This window comes from Acipenser ruthenus, chromosome 15 (assembly GCF_902713425.1).
Source record: "Acipenser ruthenus chromosome 15, fAciRut3.2 maternal haplotype, whole genome shotgun sequence".
Taxonomy (NCBI): Eukaryota; Metazoa; Chordata; class Actinopteri; order Acipenseriformes; family Acipenseridae; genus Acipenser; species Acipenser ruthenus.
In genome coordinates this window covers 1,240,231-1,264,550 of record NC_081203.1, presented here as the reverse complement: position 1 = coordinate 1,264,550, position 24,320 = coordinate 1,240,231, and the positions used below count along the sequence as shown (strand labels likewise).

The following is a 24,320-nucleotide window of genomic DNA, read 5'->3' as shown; positions in this document are numbered from 1 at the left end:
CCGGGAGTGAGGTCTATACAGCGTGCTGTTTTCTGTCCCGTCCCTCATATATCAAGAACTGCTCTCCACCCAGCCTTGGATGCAAGTCTCATTTCTGCAGACTGTGTGACCTGTAAAGGGATATATTAGCAGCAGGACTTTAATTAAACCTCAGTAAAATAATGAAATACAGCTAACATAAAATGTTTTGCAATTATTGCCTGCCCTCAATTCACATTGAAATGCAGGTACAAAAAAAACCCCAATAATATAGAACAATATTAAGTTCAGGGTAAAGTCAATAAAGTCATTTTTGATACAACATTGCTGTTTAGTTGGCAATGCTGAGTTAGGTTATTGCACATCTTCTTCCCACAGACAGTACAGCTTCTGCCCGACTAAGGCACATGACACGGATTCTGGTCGCCACAGGGCTGTTTCATGAGTTCCAGAAGAGCCTGTTTTGGGAAAGGCTGAGTGAGAAAGCGTGCTCTGGTGATCGGTGTAGCAACCGCGAGCGCCGGAACGCCGGTCCGGTAGAAGCCGGTTTCTCATTCTGGAGCACGCAGTGAATTGAATCCTGTTTTATTTCTGTCCTCTCTTTTCTTTTCAGGTCCCCAGTATCGTCTGGAGAAGCAGAGTGAGCCTAACGTGGCTGTAGATTTAGAGTGTACCTTGGAGAGACAAAGCACGCTCGAGTTCTGCCTGGTCAGAGAAAACAGTGAGTTTAACAGAGGAGCAACCTTCACATAATGTACTGTCCTTGCATTCCTTTATTTGATCAAATACACACTGCATTATACCAGCTCCAAACTGGTCAACAGTAAAGCCTTGCTGCTCAGATTGGGGTCACACTTGTACTGACCAGCCTGCAGCTGGTAATTTTAATACTCATCTGTCCCAGGTGTTGGTCCGGTTGTCTCCAACATGCACAAAGGCTTGCTGGGTTTGCATTGGAACTGCACTAAATGTGTTTTTCTGTCTCTTCCTCCCCCTCAAGGTACCCGCGGAGAGGAGAGCTCAGAAGAGGACCCTCCTATTGATATAACCACAGTGCAGGACATGCTGAGCAGTCACCACTACAAGTCCTTCAAAATCAGCATGATCCACAAGCTGCGCTTCACCACTGACGTGCAGTTAGGTGAGCACTCATGAATGCATGAAGTCCACAGCGTATTCTTTAAGACAGGATGATTTGGTCATAACTGTAGATGCCCTTCTTTTGCATATAAATAATAATCATGCACATAGACACAGTAGTGTGAACATTTATTAGAACCTCAAGATTTGTAATTTATATCCTTTTGTATACTTACCTGCATGAAAACCTCCTTCCTGAATTTCCATTTCAGTCAGTAATCAGTGTTATAGAAACAACAGGCATTCATGTGTGAAGACGTTACACCACTTTGTGCTTTAATTAGGCATCTTAAACAACTTCTAAAAAGTCTCCTGAATTTTACCATTTGCGGCAATGTGTTCCTTTTCTCTTACTGTTTTTTAAATGAATTGCATGTGTGGCCTTTTAGTCATCATAAATTAGACAATCACCAATTTGCCTATTTTGACAGTTTTCCAAGATTTTCAGTTGCAGTGGTTTGATTTCATATGCACAGTAAATCAAAACAACAGAAGCAGCAATGGGGTGTTCTGATGAATTTGCACACGCTGTACACACTCTATATTCATGCAACTGTGTCCGAGTATGGCTATGACGAGTGCAATGGCAAGACATGCATGCTGGGACAATTTATTTTATAAATATGCATTACCATACAGCAGCATTTATAAAAATGCTTTCCTTTTAACCTGCAGATTTTATTAAATCTGCAGGCTCCCTATCCAGTGTATTTTCTGTCACCCCAGCGCAGTAGTCATTATTAGATCTGGTTTTGATATAAAAAAACAAAAAAATACTTTTCAATTAAAGCAATCCTAGAATTGTGTTTCAGATAATAGGACTCAAGTCAAAATGCGTATTTTAGATTGCTTTATTTAAGCATGTATTTATTTATTAGTACAGTCTAAATCTCTCTTAATAAATAAATAAATACACTGAATATCCAGTCGGTCTATCCTATGAACTGAGTGAGCCGTAACATTTAAACAGCAGAGGGTTGTGTTTTGGAATTGGGTCAGTTGTGGGTCACTAGGTAATTCCTGAAGATCACTGCAGTCTGACTGTTTACACTAACTTGTCAAAGAAATGGGGAGTGTCAAGCCTGTGTTGAGAGGGTGTAATTGGCACTAATTTGACACTGTCGTCTCTGGGTAGGACTGGGGTTTGAAGGGAGGGGGGTTCATGCTGGCACCATGGGGGATTCTCGCACTTGGCGAGACTGGAGCAGTCTCAATTCACTAATGGTTATCCAATCTCATTTTCTGGGATGTACTGTACAGTTGAACATACAGACGTGCTCAAATTTGTTGGTACCCCTCCACAAAAAACGAAGAATGCACAATTTTCTCTGAAATAACTTGAAACTGACAAAAGTAATTGGCATCCACCATTATTTATTCCATATTTAATAGAAATCAGACTTTGCTTTTGATTTTTTATTCAACATAATATTGTAAATAATAAAACAAATGAAAATGGCATGGACAAAAATGATGGGACCGCTAACCTAATATTTTGTTGCACAACCTTTAGAGGCAATCACTGCAATCAAACGTTTTCTGTAGCTCTCAATGAGACTTCTGCACCTGTTAACAGGTGGTTTGGCCCACTCTTCCTGAGCAAACTGCTCCAGCTGTCTCAGGTTTGATGGGTGCCTTCTCCAGACTGCAAGTTTCAGCTCTTTCTATAAATGTTCAATAGGATTCAGATCAGGACTCAGAGAAGACCACTTCAGAATAGTCCAATGTTTTGTTCTTATCCATTCTTGGGTGCTTTTAGCTGTGTGTTTTGGGTCATTATCCTGTTGGAGGACCCATAACCTACGACTGAGACAGAGCTTTCTGACACTGGGCAGTACGTTTCGCTCCAGAATGCCTTGATAGTCTTGAGATTTCATTGTGCCCTGCACAGATTCAAGGCACCCTGTGCCAGGCGTATCAGTTTCCCCTAGTGCAGGAATGTTTTGACTGTTTTGAACTGCATCGTTGAAGGAGGATCTGTACTCCTGCGTCGGGGCTGGCCGGTGTGAGGCGATATATATTTTTGCTCTTGACAGTTTGTGTGATAGTTTGCTTCCAGTGAAGTTTGACTCGGTGTATCTGGAAGCTGTCAGAAGTGAAAGCTTGAAAAGGTCATGACAGAGCAGTGAAGATAAATGGTGAAAAGGGAGGATAGCTGTTCGGGGAAGCAAATGGTTCAACATGTTTGAAAGTGAAGGGGGGCTGACCCATGTCCTGAGTTACAAGGGTCGTGTCTCTTTTAATCGGCCCTGTCTGGATATCCACCTTTACAGATGCATTAAACAGCCTGGCAGTTCCTTGCGAGAGTCGAAACCGTGTAAATACAGTACGCCACTGCACGCCAATTGGAAAACATGGTTTAGGATCCTAATTGAAGTAAATTGTAAAAAATGGCACTGGAATTAATATGATACTGCTATTTAATAAAGCCTGTTAACTGCCTTGCATGAAAATAAATGGCTGAGTTAACATTATACTTATTGGAAACGTGTCTTTTCTTATTAAAGTTAGAACAACTTACTCACTTTTTATTCAATTTATTTATTTATTTTCCTCTCAGCCTATCGGAGAAATAACGACCAATAGGTTTTGAAGACAGAAATTGAACGCTAACACAGTTCTGCTAAAGAGGTGGATAGTTATGATCATCATTTTGAAATTAAAGAGCTGAAGCAGGGGTTTCATTGTTGACAAATACTTGTATCCTTTTTTTTCCACGAAATAGCATTGTTTTGATTTCATAGCCCCCCCCCCATCCCCCAATAGCAATCTTGGCCCTCCTTAATTTATGTGAGGTGTAGAAGGTGTCAGCGTTCTGTGACGTTGATGGGCATCTAGGATCCAGCTGCCACTTGGATGCCCAAGGTTGTAGTAAATGCTTCTGTATGTTTTATTTAGTGCCTCTTTTCTCGCCTCTAGCTCTCTTGCATCAGGGTCTCAGTATGTTTTACTTCATGCAGGCTTGCTGACAGACAGGCAGTGAAGTTGTCAGCTGTTTTTGAGTGACACCTCTCAAGTTGGCCAGGGAAGATCCTGATTTTTGTCTCTCTCTGACTGTCAGAGTTTATCTGGAGACCGGGTCTACTGAGAGAAGCAAAAAAAAAAAAAAAAAAAATGGAATGGACAGATCAATTCCTGAGCAGATACGGGAGTGCAGATTCCCTTGCAGGAGATACATAAGTAAAAAAAATATGTAAAGGATCCTTCACAGGGCGATGGGAGAGGGAAGAATGTCACTCAGTAATAGTTTATCCGAGCCTTTAACTGTGCATTCAGGCAGATCATTATTTATTGATGTGCATTTATATATTTCTTTGCATGTTTACCCAAGTCGCATATGTCCCACACCGGAGCACCTTTGCAGTTATAGCAGAATTGCAAATCTTCATTATGTGTTACACAGGGTATAAAACAGTGCCTTTGGAGTATGATGTCCTTTGTGGTACGTCAGTGATTTGCAACATTGCTTTTTATAGTTTAGTTATTTACTAGATGCAGTAACAAAGAAATCAATCTTAACTGATGTGCATTAATAAGTTATAAACCAGTGTTAACGATCTGGACACTAAATGTCTCTTATTTTGTTGCCATACGTAACGGGTCTTGGGTTCACTAGCGTGCCGTGTATTTCTGCAGAACCTCCGCGTGATTTAGGCTTCGCAGGAGCGTCCTCTTTAAGTATTTAAGTGTGCTAGATTAATGAGTCGCGGGGGTTAACTATGGGGACTGACACAAAGCAGCATCAGCCAATCGGTTGGAAGGATGACCAAACGCTACTCTTGCCCTCTGCGTGGCTGTTGCTCCGGTCTGTTCTGGATTGTGCTTTGCACTGTGGGTAAACTGCTCTCTGTTTAACACAAAGACCGCTTCTTATCCCCATATCCCCCCCCCAGCGACAGTTGTAATAAAGTAGAGGAGGCATGTGCACGTACATCACACGTTACACTTTGTACTTTATATCTACCTTAAATCCAGTCCAGTTTCTACACATTTCTTTACTACTCTGCCAGCACTAGATGCTCCCCCTAACTCCCGGAGTGGGGACTAGGCTCCTTGGCCAGGGAAGGCGTAATCTCTTCAGGATCCTGTGATGTATTTTATTGTATTGTGGGCTTTTAAAGGAGTGGGTTATTAGGAAGAGAAGTCAGTGTGGGGATGTATAGAACTACCTGTGCGTCCGTCTGCATGTCTCACTTACAGAAGGTGTATCTAGGTCATGGTTGTCTACTTCATAATGATTGCAGTATTAAGTTGTTTCTTATGTGGCTGGCTGTGCATTCCAACACATGGTTCTAGAGACTACAGGGTCTCCTCATAGCCCACTGAGCCTCACTAGTTTGTGCTTTACCTGTTGTGCCCTGTACCTCACGGAAGGTACATGGAATTCACATACAGCCAGAACCTGATTTATGTGGCATGTTCAAAATGAAGCTGCATTAATCTTTCTTATTTATTCTCCCGGCAATAAAAATGCCATTAAATAATATATCATTTGAGCAGAGTTTTTGTAGAAGATGAAAATAATTATCAAGCAAGTACAGCTAGAGTTCATTAATAAAAGCAGATTATGTCATAAGTTCATTCTGGTAAATATTAAAACTTAAATGATTAAAAAAAAAAACAAAAACAAAAAAACAGCTTCGTTTGAACAGCGAGTAATAAAGCAGATGATCGTGATGGTTGTGGCTGATTTGATTTATTTATATTTTTGGTGGAATTTTAATTGGCATAGAGGATAATTTATTTTGGAAAATATAAATCCATACAGATGTGAAGCACTGCTTACCTTGATTCATTTGACACCTCCTCAACAGTGAATTACTTTCTTATTATTAATAAATAGATCCACATGTGCTCTGGTGTCCGAAGAAATACATCTTTCTAGTGGAAAGATAACAGTATTGGGTCCATAGATTATTAATTCAACGACAACAAAAAAAACCTGTATCTCTAGGTGGCATAAATAGAACAGGAGTGAGCTGCAGGGTGCGTTATTGGCATTGCATTGATTTTTTGCAAAGTCTAATTGTTTGTAATGGGACTCTACCTGAACTGATTGCCTACCTTTTAAGCCACTTGCCCACACGATTCTGACAGCTCGGAATGACATGTGCTTGGGTTGAGGGCTCCGGTTCTTGCACTTGTATTGACTTGTACGTCAAACAACTTGAGTAGCTGAATATTTCAATGCGTTTCATTAATGTTGTCTTTTTGTGTCATTGCACATCTCTGTGGGTGCTAATGGAAACTGTGTATATATAATAAAAAAATAATACTACTGTTGTTGGGGGGGGGGGGGGGAGGGGAGCGTCTCTCTTTCTTCTTTGCTCCAGATTTCAATTTTAACTTCTATTCTGTGAATTTTACTGACGTGTGTACACACATATACACACACACACGTGGTTGCTGGCAGACTGTATGCAATGTGTAGTGACAAGCCTTGCTCATGCTGTAAGCTCAGTGATGGGAAGATTCTCAAATGTTGCATTTTGTGTAGCGTTTTAAGCACGAGTTTGTCTGTGAAAGGGACCTCTCGGATCGGATGAGCGCAGTTCCAATGCCTGGGCTCCATTTGGGATTGTCAGAATGTTTAATTCGATTCCAGCCCAGCCGTACAGGCACGCAGTGACAGTAATGGCATCATCAACAATCCGAATGTCACACATTCCATGTCATCTACATCAGTGGAACACTAGCTTACAGGACCAGTGTTCTGAAACCGCAAAGGAAGGGATTTGGATTAGGTCTCGGTTTAGACATGCTAGTACAAACTAGAAGTACTGTAGGTGCTGCTTATAGCAGCATATTGATATAGTCTCTTCTCAATACATGTCTACTATTAAACATTTAAAGGCGCAGTATTGATGGTTTGTAACAGATCCTTAATGATTTCGGGTTCCACAACTCCCCACGTCCCCACACTCAGCCATGAGGAGTCTTTTCAGAAGCGTTTTTTTGCTGGAATAATTTTTAAACATGGGGATCTAGGCAGAAACCGCAACAGAGAATGATAGCGAGCACACATGAATCGATTTTAATCAGAAAAATGCCGGGGATATTAAGTGTACTTCCAACTCCTCTGGAGCCGCTGCAGCCGAGGGAGACTCTGAAAGCATTAACGCTAACCTCCACTTGAAGCGAGCGGCGCAAATAAAAAGGATGAGGTTCGAGGAATGTTGTAAAGATAAAAAGAAAAGAATAGAATAGAAGTTGAATTTATATTTCACATGATAAGGGAAAAGATGAAGCGAGGGGGGAGGAAAGATTCTATTACATCTGAGACAGTTACAAAAGTGGTGCTGTGTGAAGTAGCCTGTGCTGAGAAGATTGATGCAATGGGGAGTGACCTTGGCTTGGAGCAGGAGTCAGTGATGTATGTACAAGCATCTCCCTGCTAAATGGACCCAGATTTGTAGCACTAATATACATGGAAGCCCAGTCCCAAACTCAGGATGGCAATAAATCAACAGCCACTTTGGGTGTCATTTCTGGTTTATATGCTAGTATTGTTCTATTGCTTTAATTCATGTCACTATCATCTGTTCATCTGGAACAGTTTGATGTATTTTTTGTCCAGCAAAGTTACTTGACAAATCCCATCAAATTAACAAGATGCATTAACAATATTGACTGGCTCTGTGGCTTTTGAAGCTACCAGACCATACGATGAAACAAGACCCCCAGTCAGAAAGCCACGCCCGCTGTCTTCCCCGCCCCCCACCGTAAGGGCATGGATGGCTAAAATAATTATATATATATGTATGTGTATATATATATATATATATATATATATATATATATATATATATATATATATATATATATATATATATATATATATATATATATATGTGTTTGTTTGCCTGCATGTTCTGTATTTTACTTTTAAAATGAAGGAGTATTGTATCTGCTGTACAGTGAGCAGTGTGGGGTTTAAGACGGGTTCCAAGTTTAACACACCCCCTGAACTCGCTAACTAGTGCAAGTGAAGTGGTTGGAGTTGAACTCTTGTCTCGAGTATTGTGACACACAACCCCCACGCCCAGCTTACAGTAATTCAGTTTTCATTTTGCAAATGCATTCTTGTAGCATTTGTGCACCGGTAAATGCATTGTATTTCTTGCACAGTTATGTTTTATAATATAAATAATCTACGATTTTACCCCCCAGCCGTGCAATAAATCAAAATAACAAAACAAAAAAAACACCCACAGTGTTTTATCTGTGCTATTTATTAGAACACGTATTCTTGTTGGCTGTCCCTTTTAAACTGTATTACTGTTTGTTTGTTTTTTTTCAGAGGTTTATATTGAATAATTTTGGTAAGGCAGGGCACTGCAGGAGTCAGCTAACTGCATAGTATCAGTATAATAATGTAACCTCTGTCTCAAATCGGGCATTCCTTGATTCCTCAGTAATGCATTGAAGCCAAGCGGAGTTAATGGCAGCATTTGGCTACCTGGTTAATGGGTATGGAGGTCACTGCGGCTTTGTCGTCCATGCTAAATCTTAAGCTGGAGCCCTCAGTCACTGTGCTAATAACCAATCTGTAATGCGGCAGCTTCGCAAGCGCTCTCTCAACTACGCTCATTGGGTTTCACACGCAGTAAATTGGATGGCACAGTTTGAAGCACCATTAATGACAAATTATGCCGCAGCAACACCATTAATGACAAAGCTACAATCATTACAATGATCCACGCTAAATTGATTAAACAACTGATTTTACTTGTAATTGACTGCGGGGATATCTTTTATGAAAATGATCTCAAAACACATTTCAGCGCTTTTGTATAAATAGGTTATACTGTTGCGGTCTTGCAGTGCGTTTTTTTTTTTTCCAACACTGACAGCTGACTCTGGTTCTTACCCAAGACAGACAGTGAGGGTCTTTTCTGTTTATTGAATCTACTACACCGTCACTGTTTAAAGCTACCTTTTTCACACACACACTGTTAGAGAGGTTAGTTTTCATATTAATTACACTGTATATGCATGGGAGTATGCAGATCCAGAACTGTTTAGATCAATTGAATCGACTCCCAAAATATTTCAATACCTTTTAAGAATATTTTCGTCTGCCTACAGTTAATGTTTCCAATTGGTTTTGCTGAGAAACAAAAAATGTGTCGGCTTCTAATCCTTGTTCAGTCTGGAAATCCTGACCTCTGGGTCGCATTGATAAAATTCTGTGCTTGATCGCTCTCTAACATTAGATAACCTGTGTGGTCCAGTGGTTAAAGAAACGGGCTTGTAACCAGGAGGTCCCCGGTTCAAATCCCACCTCAGCCACTGACTCATTGTGTGACCCTGAGCAAGTCACTTCACCTCCTTGTGCTCCGTCTTTCAGGTGAGACGTAGTTGTAAGTGACTCTGCAGCTGATGCATAGTTCACACACCCTAGTCTTTGTAAGTCGCCTTGGATAAAGGCGTCTGCTAAATATACACATAATAATAAATAAACACATAATAATAACCTGGACTCCTGACCCCAAAAAAGGGACATCAATTACAAACAAATTGGAACACATCACATATTTTTTAAAGATGGATTGGCCCGGATATCCAAATCCGTTGACATTGCTATGCGCTGCTAGTTTAGCATTTATTATTTTTTTTTAATTCTGATATCCTCATCTGTGATACTATTCCACTATTTGCTGACTTCTAGAGCTGTGGATACATTTAAAACATAACTGCTTATATGGTTTTCTGCTCCAAACACACTGGTCACAATGATATAAAATCACTCACGCAGCCCACTGGTTTTCTGTCCCCTGTCGCCCCCTCCCCACCCTGTTCCTCTGCCTCGCAGGTATCTCTGGAGAGAAGGTGGAGATAGACCCTGTTACTAATCAGAAGGCCAGCACCAAGTTTTGGATCAGACAGAAACCCATTTCAATCGACTCTGACCTCCTCTGCGCCTGTGACCTTGTGGAAGAGAAGAGTCCGAGTGAGTAGCTCAGTTTATTTATGACCTCTGTCTCCCGATGAGAACGCAGCGCCTAGTTAGAGAGTTGCTTGTGCCGGAGTTGCACAATCCTCTCTCTCTCTCTCTCTCTCTCTCTCTTTCTCTCTCTCTCTCTCTCTCTCTCCCTCTCTCTCCTCTCTCTCCTCTCTCTCTCTCTCTCTCTCTCTCTCTCTCTCTCTCTCTCTCTCTCTCTCTCTCTCTCTCTGTTTTTCCTTTCTTTTTAAATTGGCTTGGAAATTTCCAGTGTTCTGATTGGCTCGCAGCATTACAGCTTTAACAGTTAATTCTTAACGCAACAGCAATTTTATAAGCCTTAGAACACACTCCAAGCCTTACTTTTGTAGTGAACTGTAGGGTTACAGGACTGCGAACCTCTGTGTATGTGGTTTAATATCAGCACAAATACAAGTGAATGGACCAAGGCTAAAAGACAATCATATTATTATTGTGTATTATTATTGCTTACCATGACAAAGAAACATATCCAAGAAAAGAAAAGAAATCCGTTTTAAAATCAAAGCTAAGCAGTAACACCCTAAGGGAGGTCATTTTTGTCACAATCTTAAAAAAAAAAAAAAAATTGTTTTTAGTAAAAGATTGGAACATGTCATAACTATCCAAAAGGATAGCCAATCCAGCCACTATTTATAAGTATTTTAAATCTACCCATACCTGTGTGTAATTCAACAGTGTAACTGCTCAGCAAAGCCCACAGCGCTGCTTTCCAAAGGGTGTGTGATAGATTTGTATTCTCCTTTTATTTTCTGTAGCCATCGCTGTCTTTTAACTTTTATTTATTTTATTTTTTTACACTGCCTGTAATAACCCAATGATAAGTCTCCCTTTTTCTATCCTGTGCCACTTCCACTTTTACTGTAGCGTGGAAGTAATTTAATCAGCGATACAGTCTGCAATTCACAGTATATTGCCAATCCTGCCTGTGATTTCTATCAGCGCAGTGATGTATGTATGTGTGTATGTATGTAGTAGATGTTACACCAAAAAAAAAAAAAACATTCGGAGGGCATCAATGAATGAATTATTGGAAAGCAGGAATGGGAGTGAATAGATATGAAATTGTGAGCCCTGTAATATGTTTGGTCTCTGGATTGTATCTCTCCAAACAAAAATATGTGTTATCTCGCCTGCTGGGGACTGCATAAACACTATGACTTTGAACCTGCTTTTTCTTTCTTTCTTTATATTGTTTAAGGTCTCTTAACTATCAGTTGGTGATGCTGTCTGTCTGTCTGTCTGTCTGTCATTGCCTTAAAGGGACAGGATTGCAGAACAAGTGTTGGGTTTGCATTACAAGCTGTATTTAAAAACAGGCACATGATTAAGTGCCGCTATAAACTTCCATGGGCCACGTCATTCTCCGTGCAAAAGGCCCTAAAGTCACGAATACAGTGCCAGGCAAACTCGATGTCCTTTCATTGGTGCTGCCATCTAGTGCATACTGAGGGACGTGCGCGTGACTCCGGTGTGTTCAACAGGAACCAATTGCATTCCAGGGCTGGGTTTATTGATATGGGGGTGGGGGTGGGGAAGTAATATATAATGTACATATTTGTGAGCGCTGAAGGGTTAATTGTGATCTTACTTGACTATACAGTGCCTGAGGGAGAAGTAAATCAACCTTGATTAAACATTTTCACAACCTGTTTATATATAGGTTCTGTTTTGTCCTAGTGTTTGATGGATAGTAAATACTGCATACAATAATCTGTTGGTAAATTTATTGAACAATAGTGACACCTGCTGGTGGCTATGATGTGGTTTATCTCAGTTTTTGCCTATGGGTAGGGAGGGGAACAAATAAGACATTTTTGAATTGTAGCCCATTTTTGTTGTTGTGTTTTTTTGTTTGTTTTTTTTAAACTAGTTTAGGGGCTTTAAGACACCCCTTCAAAAGACAAACCACGCAGCTGCAAGTAAAAATGATTTTACGATGTTGGATAATGGAAGTGCCTCCACATCACTGTAATATTATCATATTCCAAACTCCTTGCGCGTCTTGTATGCCGGTGTGACCTTTCCATTTTACTTGAGTTTAATCTTGGTCTTCTAAATAAAACTGTAGCCTGCAGGCCTCACCCAGCATCCTGACCTAGTCCCGTGTTAATCAAATGAAATTAAATAACTGTGCATTACCGCTGCACTGGCTTTGACAGCTGGCATGATGTGTGGACGGGAAGCCGTAGTCCCTGAAGAAAGAAAGAAAGAAAGAAAGAAAGAACGAAAGAAAGAAAGAAAGAAAAGATTAAATAATGAAGATACTGGGCTTTTTATACTAATTTAGCCCATTGAAGAATGGCTGCAAGTGTGTGTGTGTCTGTATGTGTCTGTGTGTGGTTTTAATATGCTGAAACTTGTATTGCAAGTAGCGGCTGGATTTTTTTGACATTAAGAGGTGCTGTCAGACCAGCAATACGTTTTCAATCTCCACAATCAACCTTTCAGCACGGTCACGCATGTATACAGTGATTTCTCATTTTTGGCAATGGCGGTCATCTTTAAAAAAAAAAAAAAAAAAAAAAAAAAAAAGGTTCTTTTATAATGAAAAAATCATTTTTTCCTCCTACTAGGATGTTGATGAGGTTGTTTGGCCACGTGGTTGCTGAGGAGGAATGGGGCTGGGTGGGGTGGGTGTTTTAAACCCCAGCACGATTCCTTCTATCTTAATGAAGTTCTGTGGGGGGAAAACGGAGGAATAAAGTCTGCTTCCTAACCACATACTGTACACCTCTAATTGCCAAAGCACTATCAACAGCTGGTCTTGCATTACATATCATATAATACATACAGAAATGATATGACATACACATATGTCTGCAAACTGACAACCAGTCACCCCTTTGACGCAGTGAGACTTCACAGTGTCGTCATTGAGTGCTCTTCATATAACAGGTCAATAAATATCCAGGTAGCCCACAGTAGTAGTGTGGTCGACATGCTTTTTTATTATTTTTTTTTTTTTAATAGCATGCTTTGCTCGCTGCAACCTAGATATCCTCTCAAGTTCTCATTCCTTTGTTGCACTGGGGCTGAACAGAATGTTAACCTGGTAATTGGCATTGGGCCTTCCCTATTATATGGCTTTCCATCGAGCAGTTCTGCATGGCTAGTTAGAAGAGATGGCAAGAAGATTAATGAAGGCAGGTTAATACAGAAGGGGGTACCTTTCCAAGACTTCCACTGAGGAGATATTACAGCTGAACTGGAGCTTGGCTTTTTTCTTTAACCTGCGACCTTTGAACCCGCCTTTCTGTTGCGAGCTGCCACCTCGCGCTTCGCTTTGATTGATGTCACTGCACAAGTCAGTCTTTCCCTTTGAATTGGGAGGCTGCACGAAAATAGCTTTTCCAGCACAATTCACGCTGGCTGCCGGTGATAGGCGAATTGATGGCAGAAAGGCTTTTATGTAGTTTTCATTTAAAACCAGAGGTAGCTGACATGTGTTAATTCAGTGTCTGCCTCCTTTCTCCTACATCCCCTCCTCTCTCTCTCTCTCTCTCTCTCTCTCTCTCTCTCTCTCTGATGCTCTGGGTTTTCATCTCTGCCTGTGTTTATAGATCATGTCGGGGGAGATATTAAAATATATATATACGAATATAAAGCGTCGCCCATTTAAAAATTAATTTTTACCTTTTTTTTTCTTTTATAAAAAATAATTAATTAAAAATGCCAGCACGTCTATTTTAAAGTACATCTTTTTCACAGAACACAACCAAGTGAAACTGACTAACCCAGGGTCGAAAATGAAGCAGCAGTATGTATTTTAGAGTAGAGTTCACGTGTGCAACAGCTATTCCTTAACCAAAGGGTTAATATTTGAATTGTGCTGTGGCTGTAAGAAAATGTATCCATTAAAAATGCAAAAGTCCAATTCAGAGAAACTGCAGTTACAACATGCTATCACCGGCTGGCGCTGTCTGCCTGGAAGCCTTTGTGCAGAATACATATTACATTTTGCACGCTACTGGTAGATACTTCTAGTCTTCACAATTTGTTAAACTTGAACTAATAATAATAATAATAATAATAATAATAATATAACCCAGCAATAGAGCAACTAAACTGTGTTCCTGCACGGGAGTTTTCTAAAATGCTTTTTTTAGAAAGTTAAATCGGGGAGGGGTTGTGTTCTGTATTAGAGTAGGCATCTAGTCTAGCTTCTTGTACAATACCAACATTCTGTATAAAATGTTTTAAGTATCTAAAGAATGGCTTTTATATTGCTGTAATTCCTAATTGGTTCATTACACAAACAGTTAAAACAACTGATGCATTTAATGAAACAGAAAGTTCCTGGCCCTTTTTTTATTATTTCCTTTTTTTTTCTCTCTCTCTCTCTCTCTCTCTCTCTCTCTCTCTCTCTCTCTCTCTCTCTCTCTACCTCTATCTTTTTTTTTTTTTTTTAAATCATAAATAAAATTGACACAAAAGGGCGCCCAATCGTATGCTACACATTGCCTCATCCTTTTAGCAAATACGTTTTCATAGCCCTATTAAAAGGGGTCTTCATCTGTCCTGTCAAAGGCAGCAGTCTACCGGGGTTGTGTGTGTTTCTTTTTTTTTTTTAGCTTAATTACACTATCCAATTAAAAAGTCTGCGGCGTGTTTTGATTCGCTTCTCCTTGGGTTTGAGTGGATATGACATTTACAAGGCTCGCCTTTCAAGCAGACAATGGGGTGATTGATGAGGTGCCGATGCAATAAAGGAGGCGATTGCCATGTGGAAGCAGCGCTTAGTGCATTCTGATTTATTTACCATCTCTTCCTAAAGCAAGGCTGCTGCTGCTGCTGCCGGTGCCGGGTTCGGTACGCAGTTTGAGTCTTGATTTACTGGACGAACTGGGGAAAAAACCCCCCCAAAAAACACCTTCGAGAAGCCGAATTAAGAAACTGCTCCTTCAGAGGGACAGCCTGTGACATTCTGTACAGGGGAAAAGCCTTTAGGCCACAGACCGAATGAATTCCCCGTTCTCTCTGGGAATAAATTGTTCATTAAGAAGGATGTGGATGGGGAACTGGGTGGCACAGCGTTTTCAGAGTCTGAGCTGTTAATGTAGCCGGCAGTTTACAGGAGATAATATGTGGGCTTTTTTCTCAGTACCTCCAGTATGGGTGCTAATTCTGACCTCGCTTTATATCTGTAGATTTCAAATCCAGTCCATAATGTTTAATGTGTGCGTTATTTTTTTATTGTATATTTTTTATTCAGGTAAACCATTAAAATTGTCAATAAGTTTTACCAGCAAAACTTGCCAACAAATAATATATATATATATATATATATATATATATATATATATATATATATATATATATATATATATAATATGTTATTGCATCCAGTTTAAAATCATATTCTTGCATGCTTTGGATCAGACACAAAAATAATCCTTTTAGAAAGAAAGTAATCCAGCATGTTAATATAACTTTAAACCTAATTAATGTTACATCGTTTCTCCAGCTGTTCTTCAGTATTGGATCGTCATCCTTCTGTCTATCTATTCATAAGATATGATAGTAACTGGTTTACTTTAAAATCAATTTATTTTTCCTTTTAGGTGGCGTTGCGTAACAAACTAACACAGAAAGAGAGGGTGGATTAGGTGAGGTGAAAGCAGATTTATACCTGGTTTTAGGATCGGCACTTGCTCCAAGGATCAGGAACCCTGTTTTTTTATTTCTTCTTCTTCTCCTTTATAAAATAGGGTCTCCTAATAGTGCTTAACGTTTTAAAACATTAAAAACTGCTCTGCTTTCCAGGAATGCTCTTTGCCTAAATGAAAAACGGGGAAGACGCAGGTCGCAATGGGAAGGAGAGAATCATTTGTTAAAATTCATTGCTATTGATGGTGAGACAGACAGCCTGTCTCTGGCAGTTTGGGTGCTTGCACCTCCCTAGCCTGACAGGCCCAGAATGAAACAGGATGGATTTGTTATTATTTTAAAGCTATTGATACGAACAATGTATTCTATATTTTATTGATTTTAAAATATTATACCCTCCCACCCCCCTACCCCCTTTTTTTATAATGCTACAGTACTTGCAGTAAATTCTGATTTTTTTTTTGTAAAATGTGTGTTTGTGTGTTTGTTTTATATTTATCTAGCGTGTGTATTTCCACTTCAGTCACCGCAGAGCTGTAGAGTGATGTTTGGTTTCCCATCTCTGCTCTAGTTCTAATACATATATCCTGGTTTTGAAGGGCAGCTTCTCATACCCCATAAACAGTGTAAAAAATGTGTGTGTATATATATATATATATATATATATATAATATATATATATATATATAGGTAATTGGAGTTACAGTTCCAAGCTGGTCCAGGCTCAGCTTTGTTGAATCGAATTAAATCCGCAGTCCCAAGGGTAGCACCTCACTGAATGTCAGGGACGGTACAAGCACTTTCAATATCTTGTTCTGGGGCTGACAGAGGTGCCGTGAGAGTTAACCCCAAATCTGGAACAGATGAGGACTAATTAATGCATTGCATTCAGTCTTCAGGGGGGAAAAGTATCTTTTGTAACGTTTGTCAACCTTCTCAGAGGTCAAGTTGGCATAGTACAGTGTAAAAACCCAGGCATGTTTAATAACCTCATTCATAACAGCTCTTTGTGACAAATTATAGAGATGTAAGGGTGTAATTCTGTAGAACAAATCGCTATTTATTGGAGGCATCGACCCAGAGAGAGGGCATCACTTCAGCGTAATGTGTTTTTTTTTTTTAAGCCGTACTTGAGAATAACAAAAGTTTTTGTATTTTATTTACATTTGCAATTTAAAATTAAATGGTTAATAATGTAGCTAAATGCAAACGAGCTGCTATAGTAGTCATAGCATGCAGTTTAAAATCTGTAAGTAGAGTGTGCTGCTACAATTCCTAAATGCATTGCTTTTGCAAAATAAATGGCATGAAAGTAGTGGCACGTAATAGCCTACTCAGTTTTATTACAGGTGGGTGTCCTGTGTATATGGTATTAACATGTCTGACACATGACTGGCACTCATGCATTCAGCGTTGCTGCAGATACAGTAACTTCTCCTGTAAACAGAATGTAAAAGAATGAGCTGTTTTTTTTATTTTTTTATTAGTAACAAAGGTAGGATATTCGGCTGCCAGTATTTCCAGGCTTTTGCATTGGTCCTGGACCCCATTAAAATAGGCAGGGGAAGGTGGTTGCTTTGTAGAGGAATGGCTCTGCTCCGTGGGCCCTGCACAGCCCAGGGCTCCTTTTTAATTAAAACAGAGCTCCTTCTCCAAACAGAGATGTAAACTCCTCGAAAGTGTGCGGTAACTTTACACTTCACTGGAGACTTTCATTAATTAGAGAGAGAGAAAGAGATGAAATCTTCAGGTTTTCTCACATGGTTCAGCTAGCAAGCTAGCTAGTCTCTCCTATCTGGGGCTCTGCAAAGGGAGTCCACTTCCAAGAACCGTCCTTTTTTTAAAAACTACTGTACATGTCAGTGCTTTATATTATAGAGTCAAGTTAGCAACAGTAGCACATACTGCTCATCATAATTCCAGTTGTATATTTTCCTGTTCTGCTTTTCACTCTATTTGTCATGCTTAGCTGCAAATTGTCTGCCGTTTCCAAGGGGTTTCTTTTCTTTTTTTATTTTATTTCCCCGAGCAATAACGGTAACATCTTGATCGGGAGCAGATTGAAAAGCACAGCTGCATTGTGAAGCAGTGAGGCATGAATGCTAGATGCACTACCTGCAAATGCCTAATCACATTCTACTGATGAACTTGCCTTTCTCATTCCACAGCTTGCAATAGAGTCAGTGGTCTGCAAGTAATGTTCTCTACATACCTGTACATAGGATTCAAAGAAAGCTGTATAGAGCTTGTTTCCTATAGAAGAACACAGTAGAGGCTTCATGTTCTAGCTGCTCGGTTAAAACATGTGGTTTCTGCAATAAAAGGCTAATAAGCTATCACTTTGCCTGCCCTTCCTCGCTCTGTCGGGCTCATTAGTACAGAGGTGAAATAATAAAAAAATGTGAAGTTGTTACAGTGTGCTTATTCTCCTGCAGCCTCTATGAGAAAGTAAAAAAAAAAAAAAGAGTCGTATATATTGTCTATAGGTGGGTATTTATAGCTGAAGACATTCGGTCTTGCTGGTACATTAAGTGGTAAATGTCAGTTTTGCTTTTGAAATGCGTGCCGTTTTAATTGATGGGCAAGGAGAAGCCGGCACCTGTTTAACTCTGTTCCTGCTGGTGGTTTTGAGGAAGATTCAGGTCCCCGGGAGGAGGGAGAGGGAGGGGTGGGGGTCATGTTTCCATGGAAACCGTGTTAACTCTTTCATGTAAAGCGGGTGTTCCGAGTGTAGATGGAGTGAAAAGCTATATTGGATTGCTTGATCGGGATCCCCTTGTGAACTAGCCAGTAGAGATCAGAACATGGTCAATATATATATGAGTTAAAATTTCGATAGCTGAGGAGCTTCCTTTGTAACTTTGATTGCTGGTTTTCCAAACTGGTTTGGGAAAGGGAAGCGTTAAAAAAAAAAAATTAAAAAAAATCAAAACATAAAATAAATCATTGTCACTGAACGATTACTTTTATAATTGAGAGTTCTTTGAAAAGACTGATTTGAGTAAAAGCTGTTTTCAGTTGAAAATCCATTAGCAGAACCATTTTTTAAAATTTTCATCTGACGCATTGTCTTTCAGTTTGTTTTGTTTTATTTCCCAAGACACTCCGGTTCTGTAGTTTTCAAGCAGTATTATCTGTACCCTCTTTAAAGAAAAAAAAACCAAAACATGGAACAACTTAATTGCCTTAATTGATTTATCGTCGACTACAATCAAACCAGCATATAAAGGCTTGCTTTTGGGAATTAGGAAATTGCGTGCAGTGGGTACTACTATTGGAATCTGGGTTGCTTTTAAATTTGTATTTATTAGCGTGGCAATTGTTAAGGCTGTGAAAATGACCATTGAAGTGAAAGCATTGACACTGTGTGTGCTGTAGGTTTCAGACTTGTCTAGAACATAGACCATTCCCCCCATAAAAAAACCAGCTCCTCTGTCACATAATCTCCCATCTAATCAGTGTTATTCTTTTGAATGGTTTCTAAAGCAGCTCTGCATTCAAATCTCTATCAGCAACCACAAAACACGAATACATTAACATACTAATTAGCTTTCAATTAGGAATTTCTGCTTTTTTTTCTCCTCAATGAGACTTTTAAAATAGATTGGACATTATCACCACCAGAGGCTAATTTGTCAAATGCTTTTAAAGGTTTTTTTTAATTATTAAACAATTTCTGGATAGGGAATTTATGTTAATGATTAGTGGATCATAGTGGTGTTTAATTAACATATTATGATAGAATGCTGAGGCCTCTAATTTGCTGACCGCAGATTTATCTAGAGAAAATATTAAGGTGATGCTTTAAATGAATGTAGCCCAATGTATGTCCTTAATATCCGCGGGGTGTGGGATAGACGCTGACTCTTAGAAAAAGAAACTTTCCTTGAAGTTCTGTGCTAGAGTGGCTTTCTTTAGCTGTAGTGTTTGAGTCTCTGTGTTCTTGTACTGTCCTGGAGCTCTAACAAGTCATTGTGTGCTATTAGAATGGTTTATTAACGGAACACCGGGTTCTTTGATACATTCTTAATGCTGTTTTATTAAGTAAGCAGTCCGTGCCGGTGTGACTCTGTAAACACGCTGGCCTACCCTGGTCCCGGAGAGCCGCAGGGTCTTCTGGTTTTCACTCCACCTTTCAGTTACTTCATTGGTTGTAATATTTGCTTAAGTAGTCGACACTAACTTTTTTTAGCCATTGATGCAAAAAACCTGCAGTGATTGTGGCTCTCCAGGACCAGTGTTGACAACCCTTGCTGTATTGCATAAAACCTAGAGCAACAGGCTCTGTACAGCACTGCTTTAAAAGAGAAAGAGAAAGGGAACGAGGAAACGAAGGGGCAAAGTTTAGAACGGTGGTCTGACACATCACCCCCCCCTCCATCTAAAAAACTGTGTGTGTGTGCGTGTGTCTCTATATATATATATATATATATATATATATATATATACATACACACACTGTATACAAAATCTAAGTGCCATCTTTAGTGCTGCCTGCACTTTAGCTTCCATTATCCAGTGAAGTTGTGTGGTGTGCGTTCCTCCATTCAGACGGCTCCCAGTCTTTTTCCCTCCAGGATTACACAGGGCCCTAACTACCCAGATGATTGATTTTGCATCTCCTGCATTGTGACAAGCAGGGATTTTATCTTTTATTAAGAAAGGGTTCAGCTGCCGCATAGACGAGGTTTACCTCCAATTGAAATGACAGGAGAAGCTTGTCGCCATCTCTCCACTTGCTTCTGTTGCGCTGAAGGGACGCTCGTGCCCTCCACCTGTTCTGTTCTGTTCCCTGTCCGCAGACGTGGCGTCTGAAATGCTTTCGGCGGCGCACTAACGCTGTCGTTCTGTTTCTTGCAGGTCATGCAATATTTAAACTCACATATCTCAGCAGTCATGACTACAAACCTCTCTACTTTGAATCCGATGCTGCTACCATCAACGAAATAGTGCTGAAGGTAGGTGCTGTGACACTTGTGATAGTCCGGGGTAGATATAAAACCTGAAGGTAGGTGCCTGAGCGTGCTGAGACACTTGTGAATAGTATATTATAATAATATTATTATGATTATTATATCTGACCTACAGACTGACAGAAAGACAGACAGGAGAGAAAAAAACAAATAAGCACGACTCGTGCAATGCTCAAAATTAGACTGATTACTCATGACGATTTTTATAATAGTACGAGTAAAAAATAGTTGTTGTAATGATAATGATGGTGATGATAGTAATAATAGTTTCTTTATTTTGCCCTAAAGCATATCTGGTTTTAAAAAATTGCTCCGTACTTGCTTGTGAACTCAAAAGTGGAGTGTGTGTACTCATTAATAACAAAACCGCGGAAGCTCATTTATCAAAATATTAAAAGGGTTTAAAGTAATTCTTTCTCAGACGTGCCCGATTTTTAAAGTCATTGTAGAGACAGCTGAAGCTGCTTGTTTTTCACAGCAGTCTTCAGCACAAGCACAGCGCTAGAGCTGCTGCATGGAGGCTGGGATTCTGCATCCTGATACCCGAGAGGAAAATACAAGAATGTCATGGTTTTGCTTGATCCTGTCCTCCTCTGCCCGCTGCAATATCACTTTTTTGTTTCCAGTTGCATAGTATGATCCAGCCAAAGACCCAAGGTTTTATTGGCCATGAAAATATTCACTATATTTTTATGCCTTTGGCCATAAAACGTAATGAAAGCGTAACACCCTACAGTGCATAAAATTGTAAAGGTTCAGCGCCTCAAGGTATTAACCAGCTAAGACTGGGCCAAAGGACCGTTTTTATCGTTTGATTCTGACATTAACCTTCCATTAACAAATTATCTATGTTATCATCACCCCCCGGATTTGAGCTACTAAATCCAGGCTTTATGAGCTGTCTTAAACCAGAATTATTGTTATGTTATAGTTTTAAGTAACATCTGTTCTGATTTAGTGACAGTTACTGGGTTTGTCTCGGCAAGACCGGTTTTATTTCAGTGCGTCTCGGTCCGTCCGTCACAAGCCACTCAATGACCTGGAACAGGAGAGGAGGCTCTTGCGTTTCATATGGGTTCAAATGATTTGGGGGAAGCCAGGATTAACTACACACACAGCAGGGATGGAAATAAGACTCCTCCAATTGCATAGCAGTTTCACCCATTCCAGGTTTTACTACAAGTTTGATTAGCCACAGTGTATAGGTAACAAGCTCAGGTGTGTCTTAGTAAACTCGTAGTAAAACTAGGAATGGATCAAACTGCTATGCAATGGGAGTCTTCTTGCCATCCCTGCAGGCAAACTTCTATGTGTACAGTACATATACTGGTTGATTTTGCCATATTACAATTACTATAGTAAGGTAATGTAGGTTTTAATTTCACACACATACAAACACACACCCTTCCAAGATAATATTGACATTTCCAAGGTATTAATTAAAAACTATCTTTATCTATATCTCACCTATTTCATGCTCGATCGAGGTCTCGCTATAACTAGGAATTGAACCTTTACTGCCGTGGGTGAAAGTCACTCTCTGTTCTGTAAGTGTTGGGTGAAAAGTAACCCATGCAGGATCAGTTATTAGATTTACATGCCATGCTCTGAATAGGTAGATGACACTACTGCCAGCACTCCTCAGCTCACCCTATAAAGAGCTTCAGAGTTGTTTTTTTTCCTTTTATTTTTTTGGGGAATTGGCTTCACCTTTCTTTTTCTCGATTTCCAGGTGAACTACATTCTGGAATCGCGTGCCAGCACGTCTCGGGCAGACTACTTCGCTCAGAAACAACGGAAGCTGAGCCGGAGGACAAGCTTCAGTTTCCAGAAGGAGAAGAAATCGGGGCAGCAGTGACCTCCCCAACCCCCCCCCCCCCCCCCCCCCACACCCACACACACGGCCAAGACAGGGACCTGTCCAGACAATTAGGAAGAGGAAGAGGGAAATACGGGGACCCACAGTGAGAGAGCGCGAGAGAGAGAGACAGACTGACCGACTGACCGACCCACCCACCCACTCCCGTTCCGCAGAGCTGTGACGAGCCCGGAGATGAAGCCTCGTCGTGTTTATGCACCTCATGCCCTGGGGCTCTAGCCATATCAGAAAGTAACAGACAACTTTTTTTAGTAAAGAAAAACAAGCAGTTGGGACCCCTTTCCTGAGATTTGAAGGAAAGGGTGTTTTGTTTTTTTATTTTTTATACAGATCCCTCTCTTGAAGACTAAAGGCAATGGTCTTATTTGCTTGAACCTTACAGACACAGTGCTCACCCACTGCCTACAAACAAATTGTACATAAATATGTTCCTGACATCAGAAGAGTTAATATGACAAGGAGGAGGGGAAGGGGGAAAAGGTATGGGTATTAAGGTGTAAGCTTTATCTTTTTGTAACACACAAGGAACAGACTTGTGTGGTGTTTTCTTTTGTTTGTTTGTTTTGTTTTTGTATTTGTACATAGCAAAATCACATCAGGTTAAACTTAAATAATACGACAAACCTACTCTGGCCATAGTAACTTCAGTGCCTGTTCTGTGGAGTTGTAGTGTGTGTGTGTGGGAGTGTTAGTAAAGATCGTAAATGCTCCTTCGTAAACGTAGCTAGCGAAGAGGAAGAGACACAGTACCAAACTTCAGAGCTTTGATAAAGATTCCACCTTAATATTGCATGGAAACCACCTTCTTCTTCTTCTTGACTGGTTAAATAAAGCATTGTTATGACCAGAGAATTAAATAAATCCTGTAATTTTTACTGTGACCTTTAAATGTTTCAGCATTGTATTTGCTAACTGTCCTACAATGTAAAGAAAAAAATCACTCTTTGTTCAACAGGACAACTTGGGTTTTTTGCTCAGACTGTCATTTCAAGGGCAGTTAGGGAAAGTAGATATTTTTACAAGCTTTTTTTTTTGTTTGTTGTTTTTGTTTTCTTTTAATGTGATAACATTATATAAAATCTTTCCATTTCCAGATTTCTTCTTTTTTCTTGTTTTCGATCTCGTTTCTTTTACTACTGCGTTCCCGGAAAGACTATAGTCATTTAAAGCAAAAGGTGATGTATTAGTGCGGGGGGGGGGGGGCGGGGGGGAGATAAATAATAAAAGCTAACGAGGCTTGAAACATCAAACACTGACACCTGAAAACAAAGCAGTTCTCCAAGCTGTTTACTCCAAGTCGTCATTAGCATTAGAAAGGAAAAAAGCACACAATGATTTAAATTCAGGGGGATTGTAAATGTTCTTAGGTGTGTTGTATTCCTTTTAGAATTGATTTTGATGTTTAGTGTTATACAGAAGCTACAGATGATATATGTTGTCTAGGCTTAGAACACATGAACTTGTTCTACATAGCACCGTTTAGTCCAAGTTATATTCCCACCCCAGTTTCTCTAAAAAGCCGTTGCAATCTGCAGTCCATTGCAAGACATTCTGTAGTCTTAAGAATGAATTGGAAAGACCAGCCCAATGGTTTAACAGCAGAGATTCGTGTCTGGGGCTCCACTGAAACACTTCAATCATTCTGTCAATTTATCAGTTCAGAGGCCTCTTTATTCCAGCCAGAAATATCTCTATATATTGGAAATGAACTTGCCTGTCGGCAGCCGCAGTAATCACTTGAATAGATGTTGTCCCG

At 39.9% G+C, this 24,320-nt stretch overlaps 1 protein-coding gene across 3 annotated transcripts in view; it reads left to right on the top strand.

Annotated features, from left to right (window-relative positions):
* LOC117396930 (target of rapamycin complex 2 subunit MAPKAP1) overlaps nt 1–23,659 on the top strand; it is a 78,953-nt gene extending 55,294 nt beyond the window's left edge. For all 3 annotated transcript variants that reach the window (XM_058986739.1, XM_058986740.1, XM_058986738.1), the window contains 5 exons: nt 593–700; nt 980–1,120; nt 9,935–10,072; nt 20,573–20,670; nt 22,418–23,659. In XM_058986739.1, the coding sequence (XP_058842722.1) occupies nt 593–700; nt 980–1,120; nt 9,935–10,072; nt 20,573–20,670; nt 22,418–22,543 (611 nt within the window). In that variant the 3' untranslated portion in view covers nt 22,544–23,659. The remainder of the gene's footprint in view (nt 1–592; nt 701–979; nt 1,121–9,934; nt 10,073–20,572; nt 20,671–22,417) is intronic.
* Nucleotides 23,660–24,320: the final 661 nt, after the last annotated feature.